The sequence below is a fragment of the Natator depressus genome, chromosome 18, assembly GCF_965152275.1.
Source record: "Natator depressus isolate rNatDep1 chromosome 18, rNatDep2.hap1, whole genome shotgun sequence".
NCBI classification, from domain to species: Eukaryota; Metazoa; Chordata; order Testudines; family Cheloniidae; genus Natator; species Natator depressus.
In genome coordinates this window covers 11,417,659-11,441,567 of record NC_134251.1, presented here as the reverse complement: position 1 = coordinate 11,441,567, position 23,909 = coordinate 11,417,659, and the positions used below count along the sequence as shown (strand labels likewise).

Genomic DNA, 23,909 nt, shown 5'->3' with positions numbered 1-23,909 from the left:
GGAGCTCACAGTCCATGGCAGAGGGTTGGGCAAGAACAATAATTACTTGCATACATAATTCACAGAAATGGTTCCTCTTTGTGAAGGTTTTTTTCTTTTTTAATAATGAAACTTTTTCCTTCATTTTGGTTTTATTCTTCTGCCTCTTGTAACTTTAATTCCTCCCTGTTTAAGTACATTTTTCCTTGAGATGAAGCAGATTCCTATAACAGAATAGCCAGATCCAAGTGATAACAGACGCTGTAGGTACTATGCAGGGTGCACCCCCCGGCTGTCCACCCAGCTCGGGCCCAGTCTACGCGAGCAGTGATTTGCACCGTGGTACAGCGATACTGGCCAAGCACGCCTCTATCAGCACCACTGCACTTCTGTCTGCACAGCCGCCTCTAGTGTCCGGCCTGTCTGCCGGCGAGTGTAGATGCAGGTATACAGGCTCACTTTTGCTGGTACAGGTTAGGGGGCCTGCAGCCACCTCCCACCCCGACCTGCAGGCCCCCTAACCTGTATCAGCAAAAGTGAGCCTGTATACCTGCGTCTACGCTCGCTGGCAGACAGGTCCGACACTAGTCACGCTTCATGATACCCCTGTCCGACCTAGCCAAGCTGCCAGGAGTTCCTAGCGTAGCTGCGGCCTGGGTGCTGGTACCTTGTGCTTGTCCCTCTAGTACCCAGCCCCTGTCTCCCTTTCTCACTCTTCAGCTTTATGGTTTACTGGGGCTGTGGTAGCGCCCAGGAACCCCAGTCGTGGCCCACGACCCCGGTGCGCTCGGTGCTGTACAAAGACCAGCCCCTGCCCTGGAGAAGTGACTGTGAGTAGAAAGGAGAGAGCAGGGCTGGCTGACCGCCAGAGGGAGCTCAGGGCCGGCGTGACGATCGCGGCACAGCGGCAGTTTTACTTTCCTTCTCCCCGGACGGCCGCGGCAGCTGGCCCCGGCTCCTGGACGCCGGGCTCTGGCGGGCGGTGAGCTGGCGCGGGGCAGGAGGGAAGCGGGGCTCCGGGGGCGCCCCGCGGGGGTGGGAGCCGGGGCTCCGGGGGCGCCCCGCGGGGGTGGGAGCCGGGGATCGGGGCGGACGCTCTGCCGGGGTGGAGGGAGGTCTGGGCCCCGCGAAGGGAGAGGTCGGTTCGCACTTCCTGGCCCTACCCCGGGGGAGGAGACGCAGGCGGCGGCCCGGAGCCCGGCTGCAAGAGGCCGGGGCAGCTTGGCCCGGCCGGGCGGAGACCGGGTTCCTCCGCCCGGCAGCTGGGCAGGAGCCGGGGGCGAGGGGGCCCCGCTGCTGCCCGTGTATGGGGCTGGGGGCCGGGATCCCTTGCGGGGGTGAGTGGGGCTCCGGGGGCGGGGAGGGGCTTTGCATGGCCGAAGGGAGCCCGTGGTGCTGGGCACCCCCCGGGTGGTGCTGGGCACCCTGACACATTTCCCAGGCGCCAACTACTGGTACCAGCTTGGAAATGCAAAAAAAAAAAAAAAAAAAACACCCCAAAAAACAGATCATTCCCCCCCCCCTTCCCGCAAGGCAAGCCTGCCACAGCCCCAACCACAAGGCAACTTCGCCTCCCCCCACCTTTGAATGGAGTTTCGCTTTAGCACATGGCTCAAAGTCCAATGTAGCGGTGGCCTAAGGGCCAGATGTTCAGAAATATGGAAGAGCTTAAAGACATAGATAGATGCCGTGGGGGGGTTTCAGAATCACCTATGCAGGTTAGATGCCTGACTCCTATAGGGGCTCACGCATCCAGCTAAGCCCCATCTGCATTTTAGACACCTAAATATCTGGCCTTAAGAGCCTTGCATAAATGGGACCACAGTTCACCCTTGGTGAGAGAGATTGGTGGCGATCAGGTTCCATTTTTGCCAGTGTAGCCACAGCCTCAGTGCAGCACTCTGGGATGTCTGCCTAGTGCAGTGCTTCATAAATCTGACTTCCATGTCCTAACTCCCTTTCCTCCTCCTGCCTTTCCCCTCTCCCACCACAATTCAATGGGAGACCTGCTCTGCTTATTGTGTTCACACCCTTTCTGGGCGGAACGTGCCTGGTGACACTCTCCCTGGCCTGCATTACAGGCTGCTGGGGCCCAAAGAAAGATGGCAAACATCGGTGACCTGCCCGAAGATGTCCTGGTGGAACTCTTTTCCCTGGTCCCCGCCCGGGAGCTGATCTGTAACTGCCGGCTTGTCTGTGTCCTATGGCGGGATGTGATCAACTTAGCCACTGTGTGGAAACGCAAGTGCCAGCGGGAGGGTTTTAATCATGAGAAGTGGGACAAGACTGTCCAGGACTGGAAGATCTTCTACTTCCTCTGCAGCCTGAAGAAAAACTTACTCAAAAATCCCTGTGCTGAAGGTTTGTTCCTTTTTATTGGAAAGTGGGGGTGGGAGGGGAATTCCCCAGCAGCTAGGAGGCTGGTCAGTTCATAGCCTTGCCCAAGGCCTAATCTTTCAGGCCTCGCCTGCGCTGTGGATTTGGCCTGGCTACAGCCATCTGTGTTTGGCTACTGATCCAGCTGCGCTGGTGCAACCGCTAGCGTAGGCTGGTAAAGCTGCACCTGTAACCAGGACAAATCTCCAGCATAGGCAGGGCCTCGACAGCATGCAAGTGGGTAGCCAGTTTAAATGACACGGTGATAAAATCATCGGCTGCTGCACCCTTGGTCCCTCCACTCCCCCCAACCTGCGGTGGCCCCAGTGTAGCTGAGCAGTGGGGAATTGTTCCTCAGGTCGCTCTAGGATAGGCAAAGGGGTTTGGGCAGGCTCGCGCTCCTGTGGAAGTGTGTAGCGGGAGCCTTTGGTACAAGGCTGATGTAAAGGGGCAGCAGCACGTCGGTTTGCTGGGGGGCCTGGTCTGTGCTCCAGCACTTGGCTGTGAATGAATGCTGCTGTTTAGGGGAGTACTGGCTGACGGCCAGGCTCGCCCATGGAAGAAATGGGTAGATTAGGCCGGAGGAGACTCTGTAGCAGAGAAACTAAATACACCTTGAAATCACTGGGAATGGATTCCCAGTCTGCTGCGATATCCCGGGGACAAAGCTGCCACCTCCCACCCCGCCACTCGCTTTTTAAAGTGAAAACTAGATGCTTGCGGAAAATTGCGGTGGGGGCTGAAAACTTCACGTTCTCCGACCCTTCTGCTCTCCCTTTTGGGGATTAGCCCTCCGTTGGGTGGCCTCACTTCCCCTTTCTGATCCCTTCCTAGAGAGCTTTCAGTTCTGGAATCTGAAACCGAACGAGGGAGATAAATGGAAAGTTGAGGACCTGCCTGGGCATCACGGAAGAGACTTTCCCAGCTCACAAGTGCGCAAATATTTTGTCACCTCTTACGGGTAAGAATCAGATTCTCGTGCTCTGAAACTGGGCCTGGAGAGAAGAGGGCACCCTGGCTGTTTGTTTGAGAACGGGTGGAAGCGGGTGGAGCTGGGCCCAGGAATAGAAAGAGGAAGAAGTAACTAGTTACCTTGTGGAGATACAGGGGGAGTGTCCTCTCTGCCCTCTTATGAGGCATACTGCCACCCAGGCAATGTCTCAGGGGCATCCAATGGCTACAAAACCAGTAGAGGTTTTTTGGTGGAGACGGGAAGCTCCTCACAGATCAGATTTTTGTTTCTTTTCTGATAGAAGCATTGGCCAAACAGCTTGTGTAAAGGTTTGGGAAATGGGTTATAACCTAGACAGAAGCTTTCCTCGCAGTCCTTTGCCGGTAAAATGGAACGGAGTTTGTTACTAATCTGGGGATGAGCCCTGGGCTTTAACTAAAGAGAACCACTAAACTCCAGTGGAGAGATGAAGAAATAGGCTCAAATACAAGTTGCATGTGATGCTAAAAACTTATATGATCTGTTCCCAGGAAGTGTCTAAAGTCTCAGCTCATTAACCTAAAGGAAGAGGGTTACTGGGATCAGCTGATGGATGAAATACGGCCTGATATTATGGTCAAGGATTGGTGAGTGCGTGCATAAGAACTAGGCTCTCTGCATATGCTAGGACGACTCTGGATTTCAGCTGGGATGACATCAGTGGAGTTCTTTGACTCTACCTCCGGGGACTGTAAAGATTTAATAAAGAACAAGTCAGACTTGGGTTCTGTTCCTGAGTCTGGAAGGGGTCATGATCTAGTGTTGAAAGTCACAGAGCCAGGACTCCAGAATTCTGTCACTGGCTCACATGATGTCCGTGCCTCGGTTTCCCCTCCAGGGCATGATGATACTCCCCGGTCTGTACAGCTCTTTGAGGTACTCTGAAGAAAAATGCTAGGTAATAGTAATACCACCTTTGGGTTACTACAGAACTGGCGATGCCATTACAGATAAGGGGTGCAAGCTGGCTTTCCCACCTCACTGGTAGGCTTCAGCTCCATTTCCGAAAGCTTATGCTCAAATAAATTGGTTAGTCTCTAAGGTGCCATAAGTACTCCTTTTCTTTTTGTATAAAATGACTAACCCTTGCCATGCCAAGAGCAGGGATGGCTTGTCTCTGGCAATGGGCATCCCCAGAAGGGTGACTGTCCCGGCAGGTGTGTGTATCTTCCCAGTGCCTGACCTCTCTCTGTCTCTCCAGGTATGCTGCCAGGTTTGACTGTGGGTGCTGTTATGAACTCTCTGTGCAGCTGCTCTCTGCAGACTACATCGTCCTTCACGAGTTCCGACCCGAACCAGTAGTCATAGAGCAATGGAGTGATGCTGAGTGGAGAGAGGTGAGGAATCCAGGGAGTAGCTGTGTGGGCAGCAGCTTTAAATCAGTGTCGTGTTTCTAACATGTGACTCTAATCTGAACAGTGGCGGGATAGCAATGGGTCCTCCTTCCCCAGCACATCTGCTCTCTGTGGGCATCCAGCCCTAAAGTTATTCCGTAGTGGCCCTGCAGAAGCCACACAGCTGTGTGAGAGTGAGCTAGGTTCAGTAGGGATTGCAGATGCTCAGCGCTTCCCGCATCTATTTCAACATGGAGGGGTGAAATAAATGCCGAGCGAATAGGGAACATGACCAGTCAGGTCCCTCGTGCTTTGTGTGGACATTCTTCTGATTGAGACTGGAGCAAAGCTACTTCTTGAACCTCACCAACTTTATCATGAGGTTTTGAGGGCCTTGTCTAAACAAGAAAGTTGCACCAGTTTAATTTTGAATTGGCTCTTAAACCATTATAGTTAAACTGGGGCAAGACACTGTGTAGACACTATTTTGGTTTGTTTTAAAGCTGTTCCTAATCTAACTAAACTAAACAGATAAGCCACTCTTACTCTGGTGTGCTCTTACTCTAGTTTATTTTAGCACCTGAAGTTATACTGGAACAATTTTCTTGTGTAGATAAACCCTAAATTTAAGGGACACTGGCCGCGTCTGTTCTGTGTATTAGCCCTGACTTTGCAGCTTTCCTTGTGTATAGGAGGGTTTGCTCTTGAGCATGTAGGCTGGCTGCTGGCCACAACTGATTGAAATCAGGGTAATTCCCAGTGTAGACAATGCGATTGTCAGAGGAATCATTTTTATTTTATGTTTTAAACAAATGTCCTGACTGTTGCTAACCCTATTATTAAAACCTGAGCACTTTAAAAATTGAATGTGCCTATTCCTCTTCTAGTTTGGTTATTTTTCATCATGGCGAATGTGAAGCTAGACCCGCGTAGTTTCACTTCTGTCTCCTGCTTTTAGCAAAACTTTTTTTGTTTGGTTGGTTTGCAAGGCTTAAAGGAGAACATTTAAAATCCAAATACTTCCAAATAAACCTGCCACTACAGGAATTTAACAATAATCACACTGTAAACAGATTTCTCTATCTCTGGCACCAAATCACCCATCAAATATTAATTGAAAAGCTTTGAAAATTGATCTTTGTTCCCCTCCCCTGTAATGTCATTTGTTTTCTACACTGTGTAAGCTGTGAATCCAGTTTAGTTTCACTTTCAGGCTCTTAGTTCTTCCTGTTTGGGTTGCTCATGCTGCCAGGAACTGTTGGCTAACAACCAGCTATTCCACTGGCATTTCCAAATCCTCTCTGAACATATATTGCTATAAGTTTTTTGTCAAAGCAATTTTTTATTTGTATAGAAAAGCCAAGCTGAGTCAAATGTCAGTAGTTCCTCTTTAGTGTGTCTTTAATTTTGCATCTGAGTTCCCTGCACCCTTTGTTTTAAGGCCTGTGATGTTCCTCTTTCCTGAAAGTATTTTCAGGTGCCTGCCTTGGGCCTCAGCCTTACTTAAGATGGGAGAGGCAGCAGCCAGAGGAGTGATTGCTAAGCAGCAGCTGGCCCTGAGTGAGGGGGGAAGGGGAGCTGATCTGTCAGAAAAAGAAGGGAAGTTTGATAAAGGTGACCAGAAAAGGATTAAGAAATTGGGTGTGTGCTTTGTATGACTTAGATAAAGAGCTGAAGAGGTAGGGAGGGTGGAGGGTGTTTCTCTGCTTGCTTTTCTTAACTTTAGACTTAGGAGGAAGATTGATTTTTCCTGGCAGCGTAGCTGGGGGAGAGGGTAGATCTCAGAGGTGGCATTTTGTGGGTGCTCACTTTATTTCAATGTTTTCTCAACGCGGCGGCGGGAGGGAGGATAAACCTCCTAAATGTGAAGCCAGTGTAACTGGTGCAGTGACGTCAGCCTCAGGCCTTGCCTACGCTAGAATGGTTTATCAGCAAAGGTGGGCTTAAAGGGAGGGCCAGCTTCCAGTCACCGCAGCGTGGGGTTCAACACGTGGAGCAGAGCGGTCGCTGCTGCAGCGACAGGGGCATCATGGGCCTGTTGCTGGAGGACTCTTGGTACCAGTGTAGGTAATACAGCATCCACACAGGCACTCTGCTGGTACAACAGTCCAGGTGGATGGGCTCATGTCACTCAAACTAGTGTAACTTCACTGGCGGGAGATCAGGGTTGTGCTGGCAGGACTCAGATTTGAGCATAGACGTGTGCACGGCTGTGCCGCCAGAAGCCGAGTTTTGCTGGTAAATCATCATCATCAGTTGTTGCCACAGTGCCTCAGAGCCTGAGTCAAGGACCAGGACCCATTGCGTTAGGTGTGATGTAAACTCAGAACAGAAAGACAGGCCTTGCCCCACAGAGCAGCCAGTCTAATATAAGCACATAACAGAGGGATCCAGACGGGCTGCACAGGGAAACAATGAGCCAGTACTGGCCAGCAGGATAGGCAGTGGTTGGTGCACACCAGCAGCCTAAACCTAGTAACCTAGACCAGGCCGCGGTGATTTCATGGAAGATGTATCAAAATCCCTGCAACTGGTTTGAAACCATCAAGTGATGATTCTTCACCTGCAGTAGCGTGAGTGGGTGCTCAAGGTCCTGATTTAGCAAGGTGCTTACATCCTTTCCAGTGCCGTGGCTAGGACAACAGTGGTTAAACGCCCCAGGCCCGTCTGCACCACTTATCCCCTGCCACGATGAACTGAATGTGGGAGAAGTTGGGGTCTCTAGTATCCTACTGTGGCCATCAAGGAGGCTTGCAGGCTAGACAGGGCCTGGATTTTTGATGTGGAACTTTATTTTAACCTTTTCGGGCCTTCTGTCTAGAGCAACACAAGCCTCTCTCTCTTCCAGCTGAGAGAGGATGTTCATGAGCTAATTTCTGCACAAGGTCAGAGCTCTTACTTTACCATAGGGGATGCCTACACTGTTTAAAACCCCCCCAAACAAACCCCCACGCTGTAGCAGCACATCTCAAAGCCTGGGTCAACTGACCTGGGCTCCTGCTACAGGGCTACAAATAGCCCGCTTGGGTGGGAGCCCAGGCTCTGAGACCCACCTTCTTGCTGGGCTGACCTGCCTCTGAGACTGGCTGCCTTGGCTTATTGTTGAGATTTTTGCAGTACAGACATGCTCACAGTCACAGGACTAGGGCTGAGTTCCTGAGGCAAAATGAAAGATTTTTTTTTTTCCCCCCCTTTCTTTCCCCTCAGATCTCTTACACCTTCCACAACTACAAGGCTGGAGTTCGTCACATCCTGTTCAAACACGGAGGACAGGACACCCAGTTCTGGGCAGGATGGTATGGGTGCAGAGTGACAAACAGCAGCATCACCATTGAGCCAGGGATGTCACCATAGAGAGGCCATGGGGCAAGTGCCGGCTCGGGGCTCTGGAATCAAAAGGCCACTCATAGCTCTTGAGGTAATCTACGTGAGCTCTTCCAGTTCAGACTTGGGCTGGTGTCAGCGTTTTGGTTTTTTTGCTGCCCCCAGCCTCTCCGTGACTGTATTTTCATACCCTGTCTGAAGAGCAAGTGCTCCTGGGTAACACCAAGCCGCCTACAAGCTCTGCCCTCTGAAGTGACTTGTCTTCCCTGCGACTCCACATTCTCCTCATGCATCTCTCACCAGGGACATCAGCCAGGCCAAGCAGCCGAGTGTCTTTCCCATGACAGGGAGTGTGCTCCGGGGCTCCTGTCAGCCAAGGAATCTGCCTCGTCTAACCTGCAAGGCCTTGGCTGCAGCACCTGTTTAAAGGAGACCTTCAAAGGGGGCAGGAACTGAGCGTTTCTATAGAATATCTGACAGGTTTAAGAGCTTGAGGGGGCGGGGGGAGGATGTAACAGTGTGTGCTAACTCAGCACCCTGTCCCTCATCTCCTCCTCTGTTCACACTAATTGAGCTTGGATTGAAAGACAGGCCCTTGGCAGAGGAGGCCAGTTAACTGAGTGGGGGTAAGGCTGAGGGGCTTGGTGGGTGGAAATATCTCCAGCAGCTACACCCATGGAAGGAAGAGGGGGAGCCTGGAGGAAGGCAGAACTGGCTGCTACTACTCCTGTCCCCCTTTGCTTCTGGGTCAGGGTATGCTGCCGGCTCGCTGTAAACCGGGAATGGACCTTTTTGGACTGATTGGGGTATGGAAATCATGTGGCGGGCCATGAATGCTCACGAAATTGGGGATAGGGGTGTGGGAGGGGATGAGGGCTCTGGGGTGGGGTAAGAAATGAGGAATTCAGGGTGCAGGAGGGGGCTCTGGGCTGTGGCAGGGGATTGGGGGACCCTCAGGGGTGCAGGCTCTGGGCAGTGCTTACCACAAGTAGCTCCCGGAAGCATGTTCTGCTCCGGCAATGAGGTGGTACCAGCAGACGGGGCAGTGTGCAGAGCCACCTGGCCACGCCTCCACGTACTACGTAGGAGCCGGGGGCGGGGGGGGTCCATGTCGGCTGAGTCCTGGGAGCCGCCCGGTGCTGGGCAAGCCCCCACTCCCCAGCAGGAGTGCCGGAGCAGGGGAAACCCCCGACCTCACTCCCCAGTGGGAGCTGAGAGCCAGATTAAACGGTCTGACGGGCCGCATATGGCCTGTAGTTTGCCTATTGCTGCTGTAAACATAAAATACAATAAACCAGGGTGGTGGTGAAGGAGAACTGGTGTGGTTGTGGTCAGTGGTTAAGGCCTGAAGGGACTCACAGGGGACCACATGTGGACAGGGACCTTTTGTTGTTTTCCCTACTTTACTGTGGCACTTTGCTTTGGGACACGAGCTCTCTCTCCCCCTAAATTAGGAGCTAGGGTTGTTTTGAATCTTTCAAGAGCTTTGCTTCCAACTGTTAATAGTCTGAATTAAAGTGCTTTCTTGGTATCTCTAATCAAACACCTGGGTTCTCCAGGCAGCCACAGATGCTTCCTTGGAAAATAAGGTGAGACTCTTATGTGTAGTGTGTAAAGCAAGCAACAACAAAAAATTGCACAGCCTCTTTTATATGCTGAAAAGAGAATCAACTGACTGGACCTAAGCCCTCTTCCCCCTGTATGTCACCTTGCCATGTTTCCTACAGCTTGGAAAGAAACTAGATCCTGATTTCAGCCTTGGGTGACAGCTGCAGATTGACTAAGGAAAGTGAAGCTGAGGAGACCAGGTTTGTAGCTCTAGAGAACTCTCCCCCTATACGCTAGCCCTGGGCATAATTGCTTTCGTGTGTGGATAGAGGGAAGGTGCAGAGTGATCCTAGCACCAAGGAAAGGGAGTTGGGGGTGAGGAAGAGAGGGGTTATTTTTCTCTTCATAAATTGTCTGCCTTACACCTGAAGTGCTTATGCTACTGGCTAGCCACTAGGAATGAATAAAGTGATATGTATATTCCTAGTCTCTTTCTTTACTCTCCTTTGTCTAATGGAGTTGTGCTCTCGGATACTGGGAGTAGGGCATCAGGTGATTCCACGCTGGCTATCTGACTGATTCGTCATCAAGGGAGCTCAGTTAAGTAAAGGTGTTTCTTTGCCAACACAGTCTAGGGGCCAGTAGTCAAACGATGCTCTTCCCTTTTCTACCCTCACCACTACAAGATTCTGTGGGCCCCTTTGAGGCCTTCTGCAACCAGGGTTTTTGTAAAGGGTGTTGTATAGACTTAAGTGAAATCCCACTCACCACTGCTCCCAGTAAAGTCAATGGGAGTTTTGCCATAAGTTTCAGTGGTAACAGAGTTGAGCACCTTCAAGTGCTTTTTGAAAACCCCTCCCTCAAACTCCCCTTGTAGGAGCACAGACAAGGAACAGACTCCAGGTTGCAGAGTAACAGCACTGCACATCAACGAGGGCCCTGACTGGGGGGGGGGCAGCAGCTGAGCAGCAGATGGGCCTATGCTATATGGACAATGCATCTGCCTATTGTTTCCCCCACAGGATGGAGTGGAGACCCTTCATAGAGAGGCGAGAGGCTGGTGCTGTACCTTTGCCATGGGAACCTCCTCTCCTTGAGAGAAGCCTGAGTGGTGGCAGCATGTCACCGAAGTAGCTGTGATGTAGACAGGGTGTGTCCCAACACCTTGTGCACACAGCCCTAGTTTCCTGGGGATCCATGGGATCGGAGGGCTGGATCCCTCTCCCTCTGGCGCTGTATATGTACAGGAGGAGATTGGGACTCCAAAGGAATCCAAGGGACATTCTCCACCCCTCCTAGAACTTTCCCATGGGGCCATCACTTGTGTCTAACGCTGAAAATGGAGAGCAAGTCTACTGGGTGCAACGGTGCCAGTTATACTTGGTCACAGAGTGACATGGTCCTCTGCCCAGTACAGTCCTGTACATCTACCACACCGGGGGAGGCTGCCTTCGACACAGTTCAGGCTAGCTCCGTGATGGTAGAACTCACTCAGTATTTATTGACAACTCTACAGATCACTCACCTCACACTGGACACACACTGTAGATAAGGCCCCACTCATCCCTGCTGTAAGTCGAGCGATTTCAGTGGAGTCACGCGAGCTTAGGCTTCCAACAGAACGCGCCCAAGTTATCCAGCTGGATGCTCAGAGGTACATACACAGAATGGACATGCACATACAAGTACCAATGTGAAATTGAGCTGCCCTATTAAGGCTTAAATCGGGATCATAAAGAGCAAGGGAGAAGTACACTGAGTCCCACTTGCAGTTTACACTACATCCCTCACTCTTTGCAACTGTGGATTTGCTGTGACAATCTCCGTGTACGTACACACACACACACACACACACACAGCCTGTTCACATGTAGGAGTCAGTTCTATGTATAGTGGTAAGAGCACTTTAAACCCATAGGCAGCATGGCCGTCAGGAGCTGCTCAAAGGACATTAAGTCACTTAGGAAGCCAGCTGAAGAAGCACCTGTTAACAAGGTAAGTTGCATCCCCCTAGAAAACACTGGATTCCGCTGGAAGATCTGAGGCTTGGCCAAGGTTGAAGGTGATGGGAAGAGTCAGCATCAGGTACCTTTGTGGGCTCTTTCTTCTACATAAAGCTGCATCTAGGAGAGAGTAACAGAAGGGATCCACAAAGGTAACCCTGCAGGGTAACCTAACAGGGCGAGTGTAATAGCCCTGGCAGTATTGGTTTAATACCTTCTTAGGGGAACCGTACTGTAGAGGGAAGAAACCAGACAGGTCTTCTATTTGTATGAGATGGTGTGAGCTGGTGCTGTGGGGCAGCAACAAAAAGCTAAGGATTCACCCCATAGATTTATTCTTGCTCTAGGGCCTAATCCTTCACAAGGATAGTTCCCAAGGGGAATTCTGGATGCTGGGCACATTAAAGAGGTGTATTATGCCCCGAGTATTAGTGGGCAGGGGTTGCAATAAAAAACACAGCTTTGACAGATGGGACCTACAACCCAGCCCTCCAGCAGTGGCTGTGCCATGGCCTCTCTCACCTCTGACGAGCAGGGTTGGGTGTTCTTTGGCTTGCCCATTGGGCACTTCACTCCACGGCCCCCGTACATGCAGATGGGCTGAACCAGGCTGAACTTACTGGTGATGGGATAATAGGGTCAGTGCATCCTGCCACAAACAGGTTTTGTACTTTAGCTGGGGAAGGTCCTGCCCTCCCACGCTTGCCTGGGCTCAGTGCACTCATTAATACCAGCCTCCTGTGTCAGCAGCTCGTGCTGGGGTAAGATACATCACAGTAGCGTTAAGCCATTGCCCGGTAGATGACGGCAGCAGGAGACAGGTTCCCCTCACCCCAGGGAGTTTGCATAGATTGATGTAGCGCTCATGCCAGCCTGGGCTAGAGCGCTCCGCTCACCTTTAAGATATCTGAGGTCATGGTCTTCAGGGGGATTAGCCGGGGGTCATGCATGTGCACGTCCTGTTCATCTGCCAGGATCCATGGGAAATCCTGGTGGCAGGAATAGAAGAGGCTTCCTCAGAACAGGGGCAATGAACTGCAGAAAGCACCCTCCCTTTCTGGGCTCCTCAGAGGGCTGGAAATGGGAGCAGCGGTGGGTGGAGGCAGCAGGGACCCACTACTGCCCCTCCCTCTGGCCTTCTGCACCCCACAAGTGCTCCCCCCATCCCCTCCTTCCCAGTCATGGGGTCTATGGTAAAGGAGTAAGGAGGGACTGGGGGGGGGGAGGGGGAGAGGGGAACATGAGGATTTGAGGGGGACCATAGATCAGGCTGTGGGAGGAGCAGAGACAGAGCACACGCCTCAGCAGAGGGACATGAGGTGGGCAATCCAGCCTGGCTGGGGGGGTAACAGGGAGCCCACAGCTTTAAAGACTAGTTTATACTGGAAAACCTTGCTAATCCACACACTGACAATGCCCACCCCGCCCATCCCTCAGCCAGGGTTTAAAAGCAGAGGCTGAGCTGAGGTCTCCAATTACTAAGGGCTCATTACCCTATGCACGCAGAGACCTCAATCTCCTCCTCCAATTCCCTCCCCAGACCTCCACTTTCAGGCTTTACCTCTGCACTGGGGCTACAACATAAGAACTCAAAGTGGGTTACGTATCCCATAGGGGAGAGGGGGCTCAGCACCTTGCAAGATCAAGCCCTTAGTGACTTGCCCATCTGGAGGACAGGTATGCTATTTCCCCAGTGGGGTGTTGTAAAGATGTACCAGCTAACATGCACGTAGGCTGCTGGCCTGTCCACCCGGCCTTAGGGGCATTGCCACCCTGCCTGCTGTCTGGTTCAGGGCCTTCTTCATAGGGTTTCAGCTTGAGTTGTTTCACGTATAACTGGTAAATTCCACATCTCAAACTAGTCCCCTTCCCCTGACCCAGGGGCTGCCAGTCAGCACCTCCCATGCCTGGCGGCTCTTCCCTAATCCTCCTACAGGTCATCTGCCTGGGATCTACCTTGCTCTAGGGCAGTGGTTCTCAAACTGTGGGTTGGGACACCAAAGTGGGTCGCAGCCCCATTTTAATGGGGTCGCCAGGGCTAGCTTAGACTTGCTGGGGCCAAATCCTGAGCCCCACTGTCTGCCTGAGGGCTTCAGCCTTGGGCAGTGGGGTTGAGATTACAGTCCCCCTGCCTGGTGCCGAAGCGCTTTGGCCCCCAAATCCTGGGTGGCAGGGATGAGGCAGGCTCTGACTTCAGTCCCTCCTCCCTGGGTCATGTAGTAATTTTTGTTGTCAGAAGGGGGTCGCGGTGCAATGAAGTTTGAGAACCCCTGCTCTAGGTCCCACCTGAGGAGCCAACCTACTTCCTATAGCCCTAGTCCAAGCGTCTCCAACAGGAGCCTTCCTACTCCCTGCAGCTCTCCCAACTGGGCTACTTGTTAGCTTTTATAATCACCTGATCAGTCGCAGGTGTGGCTGGGCCCAATGCCCCTCAAAAGGCCAGACACCTGCGACACTGCATGTAAGTTTCAAGTGCAAAACTTCACACCTTCCTTGTTAAGGAGAGGTCTTTGGCGAGCTCTCCTAGACATCAGGAATTGCTGTGGCCCAGCCCTTCCAGGGAACGATAATATAGTCCCCCCCTTGATGAAAGGAGAATCCAGAGCTGCAGCACCTTAATTCGCTTCCATCCTTCTTTACTGTGCAGCTCACCGCAAGCAACAAGCAGACAGAGGCATCACCTACCTTTATCACCTGGATCTTCTCCATGTTTCGTGTGGCAGCCTCCCGCGTATGAACCAGGACAGTGAAGGTGCAGCCTACAAGGGAAGGGGCAGAGATGAGAGGAAGGCACTGTAATCATATGGCCAGAGGCCTGGGAGGTAACAGGGGCCAGGGTATTATCTAGACAGTGCCCAGACAGAGCTAGCTCCTCTGTGTGTTTCATCCACAGCTAGGTAAATACCAAGACATGTTCCTTTCCAAAAGGGACTGGGAAAGTAACCTGTCATTTTCTGATCTCTCTGGACTTTGCTAGTGCTCTCCTTAGCACCACAATTCAGAAACCGTGGACTCCTCCATGGTCTCCACCTTCCCCTCTCCTGTAAACCTATCGCCACCTCCCGGCCCCTGATGCAACTGGCCCAGGGCACCTTTTATAGGATTCGGATTTTGCTCCAGTGCTTGTGATCAAAATTTTTTTTTATCTTCACCTCTTGAGCAGGATGCTCTTTACCAGTTGGCTGCTGTCTTCCACCCAGAGCTGGTTGCATTTCAGTGATGCTGCATATGTCTAATATGCACCATGCCCTGTGATCTTTTGGGGATTAAATCCCCTGTACCTTTTTTTAATCTCCATTTCTGCCTGTCTGGGTGGCAGTGAGCCCAGCTATGCAAAACAAACTCTCTCTAGTGTGTTTGTCCAGGAAAGACATTTTACCACCCCTTATGCAAAGAAAATCCGGCAGCGAGGCTATCACTGGAGCAGCAGTCAGAGCCCTCCCTATAAAGGGAATGCTTTCAGTCCTACCTGGGGGGTTGTTGTCAAGCACGGCATCACACACGCTAATCTTCAGGATGAAGGCACGGAGCAACTGCTCCACATGGGACAGCAGCGAGTCTGAGCTGGGGAGGAGACAGAGATCATTAGGGGAGATCCCTGGCCCAAAGGGAGGGGTAGTTGTTTCTAATATCAGCTCCCAAAGTCGAACACAGGGAGAGGGAAGCAGGCACTGGCTGCACTGGGCTGGTAGGAGGGAACCTTTACCTGATGGAAAGTAGAGGTGGCTGAGTGATCTCAAAGACAAATCTCTCCACTGGATGGTGCTCTTTATCCAGGATTACTACCACCACCTTCTCCACATCATTCTGCAAGCACAGACACCAGGTCAGGAGCTCTCCGCCAGACCGTCCCTTTTCCTCTGCTCCCCCATCCCCGTCTCTGACGCTCCCTATGAATCAGGAACATACTTATCTGCTCTAACCCCACATCCCTTCAGTGTTTTCTCAGTGCTTTAGAAAGGCCGCTGGATTGCTCTGGCTACAATCAAATGCCCTATCAGTTTATTATTGGATACGAGATCCCTGTTGGGGGACTACCCCAAGACTTGTAGGGAGCTGCAATCCACCAAATGGGACATTTCCTGCTCTGGCTACTGCTACGTGGAGAGGCAATGTGCAGCCATCATAGGCTTCCACTTCCCACAGGGGATTAGACACAAGGCATGCAATATATACACTCCCAACTCATGGACAATGCAAGGCAGAGGACAGGTCACACACTCAGCCCAAGTATCTTGGAGCAGTACAGTAATACTGTGCTTCCACATGCTCAGAGCAAGAGAATCCACAAAGGGAGCGTGTCAAAGAAGCAGAGTTCAAAGGGGCACCAGTAAGGCAAGTTTGGCTCCATAATTTAGTTTATGTAAAAATAAGTGTTTAAAAATCCTTAAGCCAACAAATTATTATTTGAGTTACAAAGAGTGCTTAAAAAAAATAAACCAATGATATTCCCCTGGAGCGTTGGCTACCAACTACTGCAGCTTTGTGGCTAATGCTCAAAAGTGAAATTGATGAAAATTAACCAGGAAGTGAAACTGCCCTATTTCAAGCCTCCAAAGGGAGAGGAATGCCAAACTGCGAAGATTAAAAAACAGACCAAGGCAATGAACTGTGCACAGCCAGACCTCACTGTAGGATCGGGGCCTTAAGCAGGTGTCTAACTTTGCTTGAATTAATAGTCTCCCTCACTTCCATAAGGCTGTTCACATGACTAAAGTTACTTGTGACTAAGTGTCTTCAGGATTTATAACCCCCCCCCCTTTTTTTTTTTTAAATATAAAGTGTTTCAGTTTTAATCATTTGTAACATACCATAGTTAAGGACATATATATATTTAGCAGTCTGCTGGTGTCCCTTCACCTGTTTCAACCTAAATAAATGACCACCACCAAACCTGGACCCTGGCTGTGGGGACTACACCAGTGGTCCCCAAACTGTGGGATGCATCCCTCCTAGGGGGGTGCAGAAGAACTTTGGGGGGGGGGAGGTAGTGGCAGACCTGGGCCAGCCCCCAAGGGGGGCAGGGAGAGAACGCCACGCAGCCCTGCTCTGCCCCCAGCTCTGCTCCGGCCCTGTCCCCAGTCCCGCTCCCAGCCTCGGCCCCCAGCCATGGTTCCGGCCACAGCCCCCAGCCACAAGTTCGACCCCTGGCTGTGGCTCCGTTCCTGGCCTCAGCCTCGGACCCCTTACCACGTTTCCCCACTCCCCCCGGGAGCTGCGTCCCCGGCCCCCAGAGTGAGGTGCAGACAGGGTAAAGGGGTATGTGACCGTGAAAAGTTCAGGGACCACTGCTTTTTACAAATCTCTGCACCAAACAGAGAAAACATGATTGCTTACAAATCCTGTTTCCACAATATCAAGACAATTTATTTTAAAGTTCTCTATTTGTGACTAGTGCATTTGGGGCGGGGGGATGTGCCCAGCACGAGGTCTCTGGCATGGCCTCACCTTCTCTAACAGTGGCTTCACACAGTGCAGCGTGTCCTGGATGTACTGATTCAGCTCTGGATGACAGGACATCTGTGCAAACAGAATGAGAACTCAGATCAAATAGCAGAAGGGCTGGTGGGCTGCAGGGCCTCAGGGGGTTGCTACTGTGATGGAATATTTTACCACTAGGTTGCCAGTTCAAATCCAGCAGAGGTAAGTGGTGATTGGAAGTTGTTGGCATCTGATGACTATGCAGTGGCTTAGGGGAAATAAGTCTAGTGGTGTCTGCTGACAACTAGCCCAACCAGTGTCCACCTCACAATTGGTCTTTCTTAGAGACAGTCCCTCCCAGCCAGCATTACAGCACACTGGGGGGGGCAGCATGGGAGAAATTTGTACTGTTGTTGCCTGTGATCTATCTGTTCTGTGCATAAGTGAAACGCTTCAAACTCCAGCGTTGTTACTTCATCCCTTTTCAGGACCACTCAATTCACTTTGAAAATAATTCAGGGTTTGCGTTTGTTCAAATATAAGCTAATTCAGTTAGGCACCAGCCAGAACAAATTAACCCCTAATATTTCATTCATGGCCACAAATGCCATTCTAATAGCACCTCCTTGAGCCTAAGCATTAACAATAATACCTGCCTCTTCTATAGTGCTTTTGAACATACAGCATGCTCCCTGCTTAACTGTGTATTTCCTCATAGCCATAGAGCTACAGGAGAGACTCCTACCTGGACTGGTACATTGTATTTTTTCCTCTTCTGAAAGATCCCAATGGGGTAAACTTCTCTAACATAAAGGATGAGGTGAACAGCCACTTCAAGAAACTCGGAGAGAACATCTGCAACCACTGGAGAACAGAACAAAGAGGTGGTAGAGCAAAGCAGGTGAAGAAAAACAAGCCCAGCAAATATTTCATGGCTGCAGGAATCTGTTGGTTAACTGCTGCCCATGATCATCATCTTATCTGTACACTGCTTGTTTTATGAACTGCAGTGACATGACTGTCCTCCCAAAGTGTTTTACCCTTGAGATCACGGCATTCACCACTGAGATGTAACCACCTCTAGGGTGGAATGCGCCAGCCATTTAACACCACAGCAACACTATACAACCATTTATGACCGGAAGTAAAGAAGAATCCTGTATCCCGTTGAAACTGCAGGTGAACTGGAAGAAGTCAGAATTTAATGATACACCCATGTAAAGATATTATAATTATGCAAGTTGACAAGGATTATAAGTGCTCCTTACAGGTCTCACTTCCAAGTAATGAGACCAGAGCTACCCCTGCTTAGATTGTGAGTTCCAAAGATCACAACAGGGCAGCTGCAGTGGTCATCTTAACCTCTAACCTGCAATACTACAACCCACCAGCAAGGCATAAAGGTGTCCCATTTTCCCCGTACATGTTTCACCCCATTTGCAGCAGTAGCTGAGGGGTAGAAGACCAACACTCCAAGGCAGAGCCAGCTCTACCTCCACATGACTCCCTGTGCCATCAAGAAGCCTCGTGAGCTTCTGGAGAGCAGTGTGCTTTGCTACCTTGTCCAAAGTTGAGATCCTGCCGAGTGAGGGTGGTCATCTTTCCAGTAACCTGGGAAGGAATTGGGAAAGGAGTTTTTCCTCTCAGCTCATGGCGCCATTCAGATCCCTCTCCCCAGTTACCTCCATACCCACAGCAAAATCCACACTCTAGATATTTGTGCGCACACTAACTGCTATTACACAAACCAACAAAGGTCCTGATTTCCAAAGGCTGCATAGCCCCCATCTACTTGAATTGCCATGGGGGTTGCTCGCAGATCCGATCTCGGGAACCCAGTTAAAGCAATAGTGGGTTACAAATCATAATTTTGCACAAGATGACATCCGTCCTCGTGTTCTTGATAACGCCTCAAATTGCAAATCTGAATGTACTCAGATGGGTTTCTGCTGTTTGTGGGAGTGCTGTTTGTTAGTTAATGTTTTGGGATGTGTGATTTTGTTTTGTTTGGGGGTGGGGTTTTTGTTTTTTTGCATTAGCCTGGGCAATGAAAATATGCTAGTCAGTTTCACAGTTTTGTCCATTTCCCTTTCTGGTTCTCCTGCCCTAACAAAATGCAGCAGTGCTTGAGTTGCAAACACTGCAGGGGAAGGATTAAAGCCAAACAAAATTGTATTGACATGGAAAAAAGTATTTTATAATACCAAACTCCCCTCCCCTATGAGGTATTTATACGGCCTCTGTTACACAGTTGCTGAGCACCTCACAATTATTAATGTATTTATCTTCACAACACTCTAGGAGGTAGGGAAGTGCCATTATCTGGGGAACTGAGGCAGAGAGAGACTAAGGCCATAGATTTTAAAGGTATTAGGCAGGGCTGCCCTCAGTGTTGCAATGCCTAACTGATTTAGAAGACTACATCTCATTTCCAAAAAGGATTTAGACACTTCAGAACCTAAATTCCATTGATGGTCACCAAGCGCAGCAACACCTAAATACCTTTAACAAAAATCTAGGCCTCCACCCCGGGACATACAGGGAGTCTGTGGCAGAGCAGGGAACTGACCCAGCTCTCCAGTGTCTCATGCTTGTACCTTCAACCTCAGACCATCCGTCCTCGCACAAAGACCCTAATCCTGCAGACACCCGAGGACAATTGCAGGACAAGACCACAGTTTTTAATCCCTAACCCTCCCCCCGGCCCCAACATAAGGTTTACTATGGTGAGGACAGAGGGCCATGGGTCTGACCTGGGTAGCCACCAAGATCGACAGGAGTCCTTCCCTCCATTACAATGGGTTTTGGATCAGGCCCCAGGTGTGTCCCTGGATTACAGCAGATAGGAAAATGTACTGAGCCACTCAGCCCAATGCAGGGCTCTTGTCAATGGGTTTGGGAGGTCCCAGTGGATGGAGGGTGTCTGAGTTCTTAATGATGCTGTTTGGAAGCTGAGCGTCTTGTCAATGGAGACATTACTACTACTTTAATTTGGTACCATCGGATTTTTTTTAATATATATTTTCAGGGCAATTGGCCAGACAGGAGCCTGAGCAAACCTGGGTTTGGCAATTGGGGGCAGTCGCTCGTGAACCCAGCAGTGCACCCCTGTCTCACCCCCCCGGTGATCGGTTCACTCTCACGGCACAAGGTCACCCCTGGTAGGGCTTCTCCCGGGCAGCAGGTGGGCGGCTTTGCCCCCCACACCCACCCCTGCGCTGGGCACCTTGCGGGGGGAGGGCGGGGTATTTCTGTGAGAAATTTGGCACCTTCCAGTAACAGGGTCGCATGTGGGGCCCCCCCACCCTGGTCTCATTTCAGGGCAGACGCAGGACCGAGCCCACCTACACTCCCTCCCATTCCAGGGCACATTCAGTGCCCCCCTCCCCCGTGCCCCCCCTTTCGGGGCACCCCCAGAGCCCCCCCCCCCAATCCAGCCTCCTCTCCCTTTCGGGGCACCCCCAGAGCCCCCCCACCAATCCAGCCTCCTCTCCCTTTCGGGGCACCCCTGGAGCGCCCCTCCCCCTTTCGGGGCACGCGCGGCCCCCCCATTATAAGCCTTTATCCCCCCCGGGACCCCCTTACCGCGGGGCGGCGGCCGCTCCCCGCCCGGGGCCCCGTTGCCAGGCTCGGGGGGTGTCCGCCCGGCGCGGCCCTTTGACGTGCCTCGCCGCCCCTGCCTTCCGCCGGGTCCTAGCGCCCGCCGCGCTCAGCTCCCGCGGCGCCCGGCCGCTCACAGCTGGGGGGAGCCGGGGGCCCTGGCGAGCTTGGTGTGGGGATCTCCGGGTGGGGGTCCCCCATGGGCGGGAGGCTCATTGTGAGCCCAGCTGCGCGGCGTCCCTTCCTCTCCAGAGTGCGTGTTCCCACGGGACAGGCAGGGCCTGAGCCAAAGGGAATGGGACTGGGAGCCTGGCAAGGGGCTTTGAATCAGGCCTTTGAAGGGGAGTCCCGGGGGGAACCTGTGGGGTTCAAAAATCACCTTAAAAACAAACACGTTTCAGAGCTCTTTCCTTAGTACCACGCTTGAAATTGAGTTTAGCACTAACATGCTTCTCTTCATCTGATGGTCTCATTTTACAGGTAGGGAAACTGAGGCACAAGGAGGTGAGTGACTTGATCAAGGGCTTTCAGTGAGTCCCTTTCAGATTTTTTTCTACTCATTTTTAAGCACCGTACGGATGTGCAATGCTGCACTCAGCGGTGGACATACTCTGGAATTTAGGGCCCAATCCTGCAAACCATTATTCACACAAATGTTCCCATTGATTTCCCTAAGAATTATTCCTGCCAACGAAGGTAAAGGTTTGCAGGTGTGAGTTCTTACATTACATAAGAAAATATAGGAACAGCATTTCAGCTTTGTCATATAATCATACAACCATAGAGTGAGAAGGGACCGCAAGGATCTAGTCCAGTGGTTTTCAAACTTTTTTTCTGGTGACCCAGTTGAAGAAAATTGTTGATGCCCCCAACCCAGAGGGGGCTCAAGGCTGGGGCAGAGGGTTGGGTGTGGGGCTGCAGGGTGGGGCCAGGAACGAGGGGTTCAGGCTGTGGGAGGGGGCTCTTGGGTGGGGCAGGGGTGTGGGAGGGGGTCAGGGCTCTGGGTGCAGGCTCTGGGGTGGGGTCAGGGATGAGGGTGTTGGGGTGCAGGAAGGGGCTCCGGGTTTAGGGGGGCTCAGGGCTGGGGAAGGGGCTTGGGACACAGGGTTGGGGTGCGGGCTTACCTCCTACGACTCCCGGTCAGTGGCGCAGCTGGGGTGCAGAGGCAGGCATAGTGCCTATCTTGGCACTGCAGACCATGCTGCCCCCCAGAAGCGGCCAGCAGGACCGGCTCCTAGACGGAGGCACGCAAGTGGCTCCAAGCAGCTCTCGCCTGAAGGCACCGTGCCGCCCCCCACCCCCAGCTCCCATTGGCCAGTTCCCAGCCAATGGGAGTGCGGAGCTGGTGCTCGGGGCAGGGACAGTGTGTAGAGCCCCATGGCACCCCCTGCCTACAAACCGGACCTGCTGCTGGCCACTTCTGGGGCGCAGCGCGGTGTCAGAACGGGTCAGGACTACTAGGTTTTACTGGCCAGCTGCCAAGGTCCCTGGGTGCTGAGCAAGGCGACCCAGTACTGGGTTGTGATCCAAACTTTGAAAACCACTGATCTAGTCTAACCTCCTGCTAAGATGCAGGCTTTGTTGTGTCTAAACCAGTGGTTCTCAGACTGTGGGTCGAGACCTCAATGTGGGTCATGACCCCTTTTTAATGAGGTCGCCAGGGCTAGTGTTAGACTTGCTGGGGCCCCGGGGCTGAAGCCCAAGCCCCACTGCCCAAGGCCAAAGTCCAAGGCCTTCAGTCCTGGGCAGCCGGGCTCAGGTTAAAAGCCCCCCACCTAGGGCTGAAGCCCTTGGGCTTTGCCACTCTCCCTCCACCCCCGCCTGGAACATCAGGGCTTGGGTGGGCTCAGGTTTCGGTCCCCCCTCCTGGGGTCATGTAGTAATTTTTATTTATTTTTTTTTGTCAGAAGAGGATCACGGTGCAATAAAGTTTGAGAATCCCTGGTCTAAACCATCCAAGACAGATAGCTATCCAGCCTCATTTTGAAAATCTCCCTCTTAGGGGGACACGTTTAGATCAAATTTGGCCCCAAATTCTGCTTCTTTAAGTCAAAATCCTTTAAACCAGTTTGAAGAAAGACTGTGACCAACAGAAATATCTCCATTCATTTTTTATTAATTCCACTGAATTTTAAAAAACCAAACAAGTAAACATTCCCTTTGGTGTTTACAGTCCACACTGGGCATCCTTGTGTCACTGCTTGACAGCCAGAAAGCAAAATTCTCTCTATACACATCATAAATAAAGACAAAGGAACTGACTTCTGTGATTTTCATTGTCTAAATTTAAATGCAAACATTAAAAACAAGTTTTCAGAGTCTATCATTCTTAATAATCTAAAGTGATATGAGTAGCACAGGAATGGAGAATTAATAATTAAATATATATACACACACATACACACACACACTATGAATTTTGTTGCATCAGAGTCCAATCACCCTTGATGAGAGGCAGGATGGTCCAGTGGTTAGAGCAGCAGCCTGGGCACAACACTGGCCCAGATGCACTGCAGTAGTTGTGCCGCTGTAGTGTAGACATAGCCTTAGTGGCTCTGTGCCTCAGTTTCCCCATCTGTAAAGTAGGGATAATAGCACTTCCCTTCCTCAGAGTGGTGTTATGAGAATAAATGCATTAAAGATTGTGAGGTGTTTAGATACCACCCTGTAGAAGTACCTTAGATAGATTAATTCTCCTATCTCACTCAGTCATTCCGCCTTCTAAATTTTCAATACCATATTTAGTTTGACCGGGGGTCATTACATTGCACAGTCACTTCAGATTTCAAATACTCCACTTTTGTGCACTGGACCCTTTTACTACAGCGCTGATGGCGCAGGAGCCGAGGAGGAAAGCTTCTAGATCTAAAAAAGAAAAGGAGGACTTGTGGCACCTTAGAGACTAACCAATTTATTTCAGCATAAGCTTTCGTGAGCTACGGCTCACTTCATCGGATGCATCCGATGAAGTGAGCCGTAGCTCACGAAAGCTTATGCTGAAATAAATTGGTTAGTCTCTCCAATGAAGTGAGCCGTAGCTCACGAAAGCTTATGCTGAAATAAATTGGTTAGTCTCTAAGGTGCCACAAGTCCTCCCGTTCTTCTTGCGAATACAGACTAACACGACTGCTACTCTGAAACCTTCTAGATCTAGTGGGGCTTTTCCGGGTGCTGTTTTAAAATCTGTGGATTGGGGGACACGGCTCTGGTGAAATCTAGAGTCTTTTGCAATAGGCCTCTGCAGTACCAGTTTCACATTCTGCATGCCAAGCTTCAGCCCTCCCAGTGCACATCTTCTGGGCCCAGTCCTGCTCCTAGCGAGGCCAATAGCAA

The 23,909-nt window shown here is 51.3% G+C and overlaps 2 protein-coding genes across 4 annotated transcripts; one reads left to right on the top strand and one right to left on the bottom strand.

Moving 5' to 3' along the window:
- Positions 1 to 823: 823 nt before the first annotated feature.
- Positions 824 to 8,846, top strand: LOC142000737 (F-box only protein 6-like). 2 transcript variants are annotated; one of them, XM_074975247.1, is made up of 6 exons: positions 824 to 961; positions 2,061 to 2,340; positions 3,190 to 3,316; positions 3,838 to 3,933; positions 4,548 to 4,683; positions 7,888 to 8,846. In XM_074975247.1, exons 2-6 carry the CDS (start codon positions 2,082 to 2,084, stop codon positions 8,032 to 8,034), a joined length of 765 nt encoding a protein of 254 aa, XP_074831348.1. In that variant the 5' UTR covers positions 824 to 961; positions 2,061 to 2,081; the 3' UTR covers positions 8,035 to 8,846. The 2 variants fall into 2 exon arrangements, with proteins under 2 accessions (XP_074831348.1, XP_074831349.1); XM_074975248.1 differs by lacking the exon at positions 824 to 961 and adding an exon at positions 1,231 to 1,316.
- A 2,190-nt stretch (positions 8,847 to 11,036) lies between these two features.
- On the bottom strand, positions 11,037 to 20,648 carry MAD2L2 (mitotic arrest deficient 2 like 2). 2 transcript variants are annotated; one of them, XM_074975249.1, is made up of 9 exons: positions 20,562 to 20,648; positions 18,536 to 18,587; positions 17,722 to 17,840; positions 17,004 to 17,075; positions 15,262 to 15,362; positions 15,025 to 15,119; positions 14,241 to 14,314; positions 12,452 to 12,544; positions 11,037 to 11,675 (listed from the first exon to the last, which is right to left on the bottom strand). In XM_074975249.1, exons 2-9 carry the CDS (start codon positions 18,573 to 18,575, stop codon positions 11,634 to 11,636), a joined length of 636 nt encoding a protein of 211 aa, XP_074831350.1. In that variant the 5' UTR covers positions 18,576 to 18,587; positions 20,562 to 20,648; the 3' UTR covers positions 11,037 to 11,633. The 2 variants fall into 2 exon arrangements, with proteins under 2 accessions (XP_074831350.1, XP_074831351.1); XM_074975250.1 differs by lacking the exon at positions 20,562 to 20,648 and adding an exon at positions 19,730 to 19,787.
- Positions 20,649 to 23,909: the final 3,261 nt, after the last annotated feature.